Source organism: Saccoglossus kowalevskii, chromosome 4 (genome assembly GCF_978046115.1).
Source record: "Saccoglossus kowalevskii chromosome 4, keSacKowa6.1, whole genome shotgun sequence".
Classification (NCBI taxonomy): Eukaryota; Metazoa; Hemichordata; class Enteropneusta; family Harrimaniidae; genus Saccoglossus; species Saccoglossus kowalevskii.
In genome coordinates, this window is record NC_140644.1 from 5954097 (window position 1) to 5966050 (window position 11954).

The 11954-nt window shown below is 38.4% G+C and overlaps 1 protein-coding gene across 1 annotated transcript; it reads right to left on the reverse strand.

Moving 5' to 3' along the window:
• Window positions 1-8920: 8920 nt before the first annotated feature.
• On the reverse strand, window positions 8921-11641 carry LOC146746215 (uncharacterized). Its single transcript, XM_085498214.1, has one exon. It carries the CDS (start codon window positions 11639-11641, stop codon window positions 8921-8923), a length of 2721 nt encoding a protein of 906 aa, XP_085354340.1.
• Window positions 11642-11954: the final 313 nt, after the last annotated feature.

An 11954-nucleotide genomic window follows, 5' to 3' on the forward strand; every position in this document is an offset into this window, starting at 1 on the left:
CAGGCAGTTTTCTTACATTTTACAGTCAACTCATGTGAACATCTATAGGCTGCTTTTAACTGGATTTTATTAATTTTGTCGACTTCACAACTGGGCGTGTCTGTATGCCAACAACTTAGGTCAAATATACAAATACGTCTCCCAAATTTCCAATAACTTTGCACAAATTTACAATGACTTTGAACAACTTTGCACGGTGCGTTAACAGTCAAAAACCTACTGCGCGTCGACAGCATCAACAACTTGTTCAAGAAATTAGGAGGAATTTGAAAACATTCCATTAATTATAAAGATAAACAAATTACACGATTTTCCACTATAAATGATTGACATCACAGTAAGAAATAATGCAGGAACGTTGCCGTATATATTTTCCATATGTGTGATGAAACAACAAAAATGAAGTAAACAGCTCGTTTACTCAGGGAGTCTCCCATGCACGTACTATCCATGCCCGAATGTGCTTTACTTTAAACATTTGTCGGACACCTAACCTACACAGCTGCATAGAGTACTTGTGATTTGGTCGAATTGGCTTCTATTTCATGTATTGGATGATTTGAAATCGATATCGCTTGCACAAGTACCTTCTAGAATTGACCTATTACCTCTATATACTTGGAGTAACACAACAGTAATTCAACACCATTTTACGAAATATTTATTCATATTTTCGAACTTTTAACTATGGGACTTGATAATATGGTATCAAAGGTAGCAATGCCGAATGAAACTACCAACTTTGCAACCGCTTTTCACAACTTTGTAAGCAGTTTTTTTGTCGATTTGTCGGTTGACTGTTGTGATAATATTCTTATATATGAGGCATTCTTGTAACATTTACTTAATTTTCTTGAAATTTTAGTGCGGGGTTGTCATGATAATGACTTAGGTTAAATAGAGAAGCAACGCCGCCAACACTTCCTTTGTTGTTTTCCTACTTTGCAGGCAGTTTTCTTACATTTTACAGTCAGCTCATGTAAACATCTATAGGCTGCTTTTAACTGGATTTTATTATTTTTGTCGACTTCACAACTGGGCGTGTCTGCATGCCAACAACTTAGGTCAAATATACAAATACGTCTCCCAACTTTCCAATAACTTTGCACAACTTTACAATGACTTTGAACAACTTTGCACGGTGCGTTAACAGTCTAAAACCCACTGCGCGTCGACAACATCAACGACTTGTTCATGAAATAAGGAGGAATTTGAAAACATTCCATTAATTAAAAAGATAAACAAATTTCACGATTATCCACTATAAATGATTGACATCACAGTAAGAAATAATGCAGGAACGTTGCCTTATATATTTTCCATATGTGTGATGAAACAAAAAAAAATGAGATAAACAGCTCGTTTACTCAGGGAGTCTCCCATGCACGTACTATCCACGCCCAATTATGCTTTACTTTAAACATTTGTCGGACACCTAACCTACACAGCTGCATAGAGTACTTGTAATTAGCAGAATTGGCTTCTATTTCATGTCTTGGATGATTTAAAATCGATATCGCTTCAACAATCCCTTCTAGAATTGACCTATGACCTCTATATACTTGGAGTAACACAACGGTAATTTAACACCTTTTTACGAAATATTTATTCATATTTTCGAACTTTTAACTATGGGACTTGTTAATATGGTATCACAGGTAGCAATGCCGAATGAAACTACCAACTTTGCAATCGCTTTTCACAACTTTGTAAGCAGTTTTTTGTCGATTTGTTGGTTGACTGTTGTGATAATATGCTAAAATATGAGGCATTCTTGGAACATTTACTTAATTTTCTTGAAATTTTACTGCGGGGTTGTCATGATAATGACTTAGGTTAAATAGACAAGCAACGCCGCCAACATTTAATTTGTTTTTTCCTACTTTGTAGGCAGTTTTCTTACATTTTACAGTCAGCTCATGTGAACATCTATAGGCTGCTTTTAACTGGATTTTAGTAATTTTGTCGACTTCACAACTGGGCGTGTCTGTATGCCAACAACTTAGGTCAAATATACAAATACATCTCCCAACTTTCCAATAACTTTGCACAACTTTACAATGACTTTGAACAATTTTGCACGGTGCGTTAACAGTCTAAAACCCACTGCGCGTCGACAACATCAACAACTTGTTCATGAAATAAGGAGGCATTTGAAAACATTCCATTAATTAAAAAGATAACAAAAATTCACGATTATCTACTATAAATGATTGACATCACAGTAACAAATAACGCAGGAACGTTACCTTATATATTTTCCATATGTGTGATGAAACAAAAAAAAATGAGATAAACAGCTCGTTTACTCAGGGAGTCTCCCATGCACGTACTATCCACGCCCGAATGTGCTTTACTTTAAACATTTGTCGGACATCTAACCTACACAGCTGCATAAAGTACTTGTAATTAGGCCGATTTGGCTTCTATTTCATGTCTTGGATGATTGAAAATCGATATCGCTTGCACAAGTACCTTCTAGAATTGACCTATGACCTCTATATACTTGGAGTAACACAACAGTAATTCAACACCATTTTACGAAATATTTATTCATATTTTCGAACTTTTAACTATGGGACTTGTTAATATGGTATCACAGGTAGCAATGGCGAATGAAACTACCAACTTTGCAATCGCATTTCACAACTTTGTAAGCAGTTTTTTGTCGATTTGTTGGTTAACTGTTGTGATAATATGCTTATATATGAGGCATTCTCGGAACATTTACTTAATTATCTTGAAATTTTAATGCGGGGTTGTCATGATAATGACTTATGTTAAATAGACAAGCAACGCCGCCATCATTTCCTTTGTTTTTTTCCTACTTTGCAGGCATTTTTCTTACATTTTACAGTCAGCTCATGTGAACATCTATAGGCTGCTTTTAACTGGATTTTATTAATTTTGTCGACTTTACAACTGGGTGTGTCTGTATGCCAACAACTTAGGTCAAATATACAAATACGTCTTCCAACATTCCAATAACTTTGCACAACTTTACAATCACTTTGAACAACTTTGCACGGTGCGTTAACAGTCTAAAACCCACTGTGCGCCGACAGCATCAACAACTTGTTCATGAAATTAGGAGGTATTTGAAAACTTTCCATTAATTAAAAAGTTAAACAAATTCCACGATTTTCCACTATAAATGATTGACATCACAGTAAGAAATAATGCAGGAATGTTGCCGTATATATTTTCCATATGTGTGATGAAACAAAAAAATGAAATAAACAGCTCGTTTACTCAGGGAGTCTCCCATGCACGTACTATCCACGCCCGATTATGCTTTACTTTAAACATTTGTCGGACACCTAACCTACACAGCTGCATAGAGTACTTGTAATTAGGCCGAATTGGCTTCTATTTCGTGTCTTGGATGATTTAAAATCGATATCGCTTGCACAAGTACCTTTTAGAATTGACCTATGACCTCTATATACTTGGAGTAACACAACGGTAATTTAACACCTTTTTACGAAATATTTATTCATATTTTCGAACTTTTAACTATGGGACTTGTTAATATGGTATCACAGGTAGCAATGGCGAATGAAACTACCTACTTTGCAATCGCTTTTCACAACTTTGTAAGCAGTTTTTTGTCGATTTGTTGGTTGGCTGTTGTGATAATATGCTTATATATGAGGCATTCTCGGAACATTTACTTAATTTTCCTGAAAATTTAATGCGGGGTTGTCATGATAATGACTTAGGTTAAATAGACAAGCAACGCTGCCAACATTTCCTTTGTTTTTTCCTACTTTGCAGGTATTTTTTTACATTTTACAGTCACCCCATGTGAACATGTATAGGCTGCTTTTAACTGCATTTTATTAATTTTGTCGACTTCACAACTGGGCGTGTCTGCATGCCAACAACTTAGCTCAAATATACAAATACGTCTCCCAACTTTCCAATAACTTTGCGCAACTTTACAATCACTTTGAACAACTTTGCACGGTGCGTTAACAGTCTAAAACTCACTGCGCGTCGACAGCATCAACAACTTGTTCATGAAATTAGGAGGAATTTGAAAACATTCCATTAATTAAAAAGATAAAAAAAATTCACGATTATCCACTATAAATGATTGACATCACAGTAAGAAATAATGCAGGAACGTTGCTTTATATATTTTCCATATGTGTGATGAAACAAAATAAAAGGAAATAACCAGCTCGTTATCTCAGGGAGTCTCCCATGCACGTACTATCCACGCCCGATTGTGCTTTACTTTAAACATTTGTCGGACACGTAACCTACACAGCTGCATAGAGTACTTGTAATCAGGCCGAATTGGCTTCTATTTCGTGTCTTGGATGATTTAAAATCGACATCGCTTGCACAAGTACCTTCTAGAATTGACCTATGACCTCTATATACTTGGAGTAACACAACGGTAATTTAACACCTTTTTACGAAATATTTATTCATATTTTCGAACTTTTAACTTTGGGACTTGTTAATATGGTATCACAGGTAGCAATGCCGAATGAAACTACCAACTTTGCAACCGCTTTTCACAACTTTGTAAGCAGTTTTTTGCCGATTTGTTGGTTGACTGTTGTGATAATTTGCTTATATATGAGGCATTCTCGGAACATTTACTTAATTTTCTTTAAATTTTACTGCGGGGTTGTCATGATAATGACTTAGGTTAAATAGACAAGCAACCCCGCCAACATTTCCTTCGTTTTTTTCCTACTTTGCAGGCGGTTTTCTTACATTTTACAGTCAGCTCATGTGAACATCTATAGGCTGCTTTTAACTGGATTTTATTAATTTTGTCGACTTCACAACTGAGCGTGTCTGCATGCCAACACATTAGGTCAAATATACAAATACGTCTCCCAACTTTCCAATAACTTTGCCCAACTTTATAGTTACTTTGACAACTTTGCACGGTGCGTTAACAGTCTAAAACCCGCTGCGCGTCGACAGCATCAACAACTTGATCATGAAAATAGGAGGAATTTGAAAACATTCCATTAATTAAAAAGATAAAAAAAGTTCACGATTATCCACTATAAATGGTTGACATCACAGTTAGAAATAATGCAGGAACGTTGCCTTATATATTTTCCATATGTGTGATGAAACAAAAAAAAATGAAATAAACAGCTCGTTTACTCAGGGAGTCTCCCATGCACGTACTATCCACGCCTGATTGTGCTTTACTTTAAACATTTGTCGGACACCTAGCCTACACAGATGCATAGAGTACTTGTAATTAGGCCGAATTGACTTCTATTTCATGTCTTGGATGATTTATAATCGATATCGCGTGCACAAGTACCTTCTAGAATTGACCTATGACCTCTATATACTTGGAGTAACACAACGGTAATTTAACACCTTTTTACGAAATATTTATTCATATTTTCGAACTTTTAACTATGGGATGTGTTAATATGGTATCACAGGTAGCAATGGCGAATGAAACTACCAACTTTGCAATCACTTTTCACAACTTTGTAAGCAGTTTTTTGTCGATTTGTCGGTTGACTGTTGTGATAATATGCTTTTATATGAGGCATTCTCGGAACATTTACTTACTTTTCTTGAAATTTTACTGCGGGGTTGTCATGATAACTTAGGTTAAATAGACAAGCAACGCCGCCAACATTTCCTTTGTTTTTTTCCTACTTTGCAGTCATTTTTCTTACATTTTACAGTCAGCTCATGTGAACATCTGTAGGCTGCTTTTAACTGCATTTTATTAATTTTGTCGACTTTACAACTGGGTGTGTTTGTATGCCAACAACTTAGGTCAAATATACAAATACGTCTTCCAATTTTCCAATAACTTTGCACAACTTTACAATCACTTTGAACAACTTTGTACGGTGCGTTACCAGTCTAAAACCCACTGCGCTCCGACAGCATCAACGACTTTTCATGAAATGAGGAGGAATTTGAAAACGTTCCGTTATTTAAAAAAGTTAAAAAAATTCCTCGATTTTCCACTATAAATGGTTGACATCAGAGTAAGAAATAATGCAGGAACGTGCCTTTTATATTTTCCATATGTGTGATGAAACAAAAAAAAAATGAAATAAACAGCTCGTTTACTCAGGGAGTCTCCCATGCACGTACTATCCACGCCTGATTGTGCTTTACTTTAAACATTTGTCGGACACCTAGCCTACACAGATGCATAGAGTACTTGTAATTAGGCCGAATTGACTTCTATTTCATGTCTTGGATGATTTAAAATCGATATCGCTTGCACATGCACCTTCTAGAATTGACCTATGACCTCCATATACTTGGAGTAACACAACAGTAATTTAACACCATTTTACGAAATATTTATTCATATTTTCGAACATTTAACTATGGGACTTGTTAATATGTGTCACAGGGTGCTAGTTGGGTTGAGCTAAGGTTTCAAATTGTCCCAAACAAATGACACCCATAACACCCCTGTGAACTGGGTCATTTAATAATTCGAAACTTAAGACAGTTGTATAATTTATATGCGACATAAACAACAAGTACACGCCACATGAGTAAGGTTTAAACAATGTACTTTATTCCACACGCCTAAAAGATGGGCAGGAAATGCCTGACCCGTTACAAGGTGTAGTGGGGTACACGTTGTTTTGTTACACAAAAATATAACACTAGAAATATAATTCAGTAATAATATTGTAATATTTCCACACGGGAAAAGGGTAGGCAAGAAATGCCAAACCCTCTATAAAGGGGTAGTGGATTACGTTATACTATTACGGGGAAATGCCTAAATCGATAATGTAAATAATTGTCTAACATAGAATCTTGCATGCATGCATAAAACTAAGAGACAAACGTACATAACAAACAACGAACGCAAATAATATACTGGCGATCGGACACAGCCCTACCTACATACAGTTTCTTCAAACTAGATGAAAACGGGTCTTTGCGTGATAACGGTGTATTTTCCAGCGAGTCTCTGCTAACGGTGGCGACGACGGTAATTACAAAACGCAGTCAGAAGCACTGTAGTCGTAGAATACACGCTGCACACTCAGTCGAGCACGATACCAATCAATTACAGAGTTTATCTGTCCAATATTCGTAACTTGTAGAAGGAGAGTGGTCCGGGTGGATTCCCTTGCACCGCAGTACACCTCTGTAGCCAGTAACAAATTAGAAGGCACATCCAATTCAGAACCAAAATCGGGAATGTCATTCACTGGCGAGTTTCCCCACTCGTTAACTGCAGTAGGCCGGAATTGGCCAATAGAATTATCTTTATGATGCACATTCCGTAGATCACAATACATTAATTTGTATGACAATACACAGTGTATTGTTCTAACGTTACTTGCAAACGCGTGATTAGTAGACACGTAACAAATGGTATACTGCCAGCAACGGCGAACCGACGTCTTCCAGAATAGATCACAAACTCCCATGATGCAATATTATTCAATGGCTTACTGTGGTACCTACAAGATCGGACATCCACATTTGATCACATGAACGTTCAGATCGGGTTCTATCAAAGTCCGCTTCCCTAGTGCTGACTAAAAGAAACATCTTGCCACTCTATATTTAACAATTATCTATCGCCAAAAACAACATTGCCTATCTATCGCCGTAAGACAAACACAAAACGCCACCATCACGACATACAACATAAACATGATTTAATGTTTGACATTCGTGACACAACTCCCCCTTTAAGATGAAACGTAGTCTTCATCTAAGAAGTCAGGATTGTCAATCATTATATCATTAGTTATCGGTCTCTGCACCAGTGCTGCGACTTAAATAATCAGCACCAATATTATGAGACCCTTTTATAGCTACTATTATATAATTATAAGGTTGTAGGGAAAGAGCCCAGCGCATTAATCTGCCATTCAAAACTTTGGCACGGTTCAAATATATTAACGGTTGGTGATCTGTTTCAATCACAAATTCCCGTCCATGCAAGTATCTCTGAAATTTATGTATTCCCCACACAAGTGCAAGGCATTCCTTTTCAATGACTGAATAAGAGGTTTCCCTATCCAATAATTTCCTACTTGCATAGGCAATTGGAAATGCATGGTCACCTTTATTTTGCAATAAAACTGCTCCTAGTCCGCAGTTAGACGCGTCTGTGCGTATTATGAATGGTTCCGCAAAATTTGGTAAACTCAGCACAGGTTGTCTACTCAACATTTCCTTCAAATCATCAAAAGATTTTTGCTGCGGCTCATCCCAATTCACCTTTTTAGGCTGTCCCTTTCTTGTTAGATCACTCAGGGGGGCTGCTATAGTGGAAAAATTAGGTACGAATTTTTGGTAATACCCAACCATACCCAGAAATGATCGGACTTGTTTTATTGTACATGGGCGTTTTGCCTGCAAGAGTGCTTCAACCTTTTCAGGTATCATTCGTAACAGCCCATGACCCACCTGATGACCTACAAACTCTAAGCTATTATATCCTATGAAACACTTACTTGGCTTTGCCGTCATCCCTGCGTTTTTTAAACGAGTTAGAACCTCTGCAAAAATAGTCATGTGCTCTACCCAAGTTTCTGTATAAATCAAGATATCATCAACCATGTTCACCACCTTTCCATCTAAGCCCTTGAGAACCACACGCATAATGCGACTAAACGAGGACGGACTATTTACAAGTCCAAAGGGCATGTAAATAAATTGGAAAAGGCCCAAAGGAGTCTGGAATGCGGTCTTTTCCTTGGCCTTTGGTGCCAGTGGTATTTGCCAGAACCCCTTTGATAGGTCTAATTTGGTAAAATACTTGCCTTTAGCCAATTGGGCAAACATTTCCTCGGGATTTGGCATTGGTTCTGCATCGAAAATGGTAATCTTGTTCAACTTCCGAAAATCGATACAGAACCTAATTGCGTCATCCTTTTTCTTAATGAGTACGATTGGGGAGCAATATGGGGAGTTTGATTGTTCAATGACCCCCATTTTCAAACATTGTTTGGATTTCATCCCTTACTGTCTTCTCCAAGGCATATGGCAGGGGATATGGACGTGATCTGATTGGCACATCGGAGGTCAAATGAATATTATGTTGCCCTACTCTACATTTACCAGGAATATCCGACAAAGTGTCAGCAAATTTCACAAGTAGCATGCTAACTACCTTCGCTTGTTCGTCGTCTAACCCTTCCCAGATGTGCACATCTTTAATGCTTTCCTTACCTGCAATAGTGATGGTTTCTACTAAGTCGGCAGTCTCTCGACTTGGATCGTCTGCCCACGAATCGTCCAACCCGTGACCATCGATTAATCCAACACCAACACACTCCAATACGCCCATATGTTTATTCACAGGCTCTTCCGATCTCAACTCGTATTTTTTCAACAGGTTAGCATGATAAAGCTTAATCTTACCTTTCCTTTCAATCCGATAGTCCATCTGACCCACTCTCTCTTTCACAATGTAAGGCCCTTGCCACTGCATTCTTAACTTGTCATGTGCTGTAGGGAGCAGTAGTAGAACACTATCACCTACCTCAAATTGACGCTGTTTGGCCTTTTTGTCATAATGAAATTTGTATCGTGACTGGGCTTTAGATAACTCCATTCTAGCGAGTTTACACGTTTCTTCTAATCTGTCACGCAGATCCAACACATACTGGTAGGTTGACTTCACCTCTCCAGAAGTAGACTCACCTGTCCACAATTCTCTCAGAATTGACATGGGACCTCTGACCATTCTTCCATACAAGAGTTCGAATGGTGAAAAGCCAAGGCTCTCATTTCGTGCTTCCCTATAGGCAAATAATAATGGATCTACATACCGATCCCAGTCCTTTGGTCTTTCATCACACATTTTATGGAGCATTGTTTTCAAAGTTCCATTGAACCTTTCCACAAGTCCATTGCACGCTGGATGGTAAGGAGTGGTAGTAATCCGCCTAATTGACAAAAGACGACTTACCTCCTTCATCAGGTCACCCATAAATTGGGTTCCAAGATCAGTCAATATCTGTTCAGGTACACCCAACCGACTGTAAATTCCAACTAAAGCTTCAGAGACAACCTCTGTTGTGATTCGTTTCAAAGGCACCGCCTCGGGATATCTTGTGGCGTAATCCATAAATGTCAAAATATATCTATTACCCTTATCTGTTACGGGATCAATAGGCCCGACCAAATCAATCGCAACCCGTTTGAAAGGTACGTCTATAAGAGGCGTTATCCCCAAGGGTACTTTACCAACCTTCCCTTTAGGAAACGTACGCTGACATACATCACAAGACTGACAATATCTTTGGATGTCGCCATGCATTGCAGGCCAATAGAATTGTGTTAAGATCTTGTCAACTGTTTTCTGGGTCCCAAGATGACCAGATAATAAACAATCATGCCCCAATCTCATTACTTCGTTGCGAAATTTTGTAGGCACTACAAGTTGTTTAACACGACTTCCCTGACCTAACTTAGGTGATTGATACAACCTGTAGATGAGACCTTTGCTCACCACAAATTTGGACTTGTTGCCTCTCCCTGAAATTTTCTCTTCGCCCGACTCCACCCACTTACGAACTTGAACTAAACTTGAATCTGTTCGCTGCGCTTCCCTGAGCACCTCAACAGTAACAGGGTGTGACTCGACACCATCAGTTTCCTTAAACTCTTTTACTATAAGAGGACGAACAGGCTTACTCTGAGCCTTTATCTGTGCTCTAGTTTGTACAGCTTGGACCATTTCATGATCTCTTGTATCATTACTCTCTCGGTCAACTTTCAGACCTATTTCTACATGTGGCCAATCATGATCTGGGTCACCCAGCTCTCTTGCGCCTTCTATATTTCCAATAACCAAATCATAGATTGGCTGCTTCATGCACAGAGCTTCAACCCATCCTTTAAAATAAGGCGTGTTGACATACAACTTTGCCACAGGAGCACTGCGATACGAACCGTCCATTAACACACAGGTTCGAACCTCTCCTGTAAACTGATTAGATTCTACTAAGCTGGTTCTAACGACCACACCACTACACCCAGAATCTCTTAACACCTTAATTTTATACTTACCAATGGTACCCTCTACCACAGGCATTTTCGAACTTGTAGTTTGTGACTTGGCATTAACACTAGACAAACTAAACAATGGTAAATCATGGCCACATTTCAGAGTTGACTTACCTGCTTTGAGCCTACAACACTTATTACCATCTGCATGAGTCACCACGCAGGTTGCCGACATATGCTTGCTCTCACCTTCGACCTCAACAGCTGCTGACTTCATTGCACGACTACGACAATCTGGTGCAATATGACCTACCTTATGGCATTTAAAACATGTCCGGGTCTCTTTTCGCCGTGAACCATTTTTACTATGATTCTGCTTACCTTTACCAGTTTGTTTCTGGCCAGGATCAAAAGAAGCATCAGTGTTGACATTAACGTTACGAGGGGTTCTGCGGTTTCTAAACAGACGAGCTTCCCTATAACGATCGGCTAATTCAGCCATTTCATGACAATTCTTTGGCTTCCGCTCATGAAGGAATAAAGCCAAATCGGGACTACATGTGTTTATAAACTGTTCTCTTGTCACCAAATCCAAAATGTTTCCATACGTTTTGTCAAGGCCCGATAATTCCACCCATCTTGCCAAATAATTTCCTAACCTTACCATAAACTGAGCCGCCGTTTCCATGTTCCCAGGTGTTGCTTGCCTAAATTTGTATCTAAATCCCTCCTCATTCAAATCGTATAGTTTTAACAAGGCATCATTGACTGCTTTATAATCTGCTAAATCTTCTACAGGAAGACTAACATACACTGCAAGCGCTTTACACGTCAAAAGTGCACCTAAACCTACGCCCCATACATCTTCTGACCAGTGTTGACTTTAAGCAAATACCTCGAAACGAACCAAAAACGCATCCATATCCTCGCCCTCCTTAAATTCTGACAGTTTAGGAAGTTTAGCACCCATCATATATGAATCCTGGGATTGGCCACCAGTT

Excerpts from the sequence above, each read along its gene's own strand:
- LOC146746215 (XM_085498214.1), bottom strand. The coding sequence starts at position 11,641 with ATGGAAACGGCGGCTCAGTTTATGGTAAGGTTAGGAAATTATTTGGCA.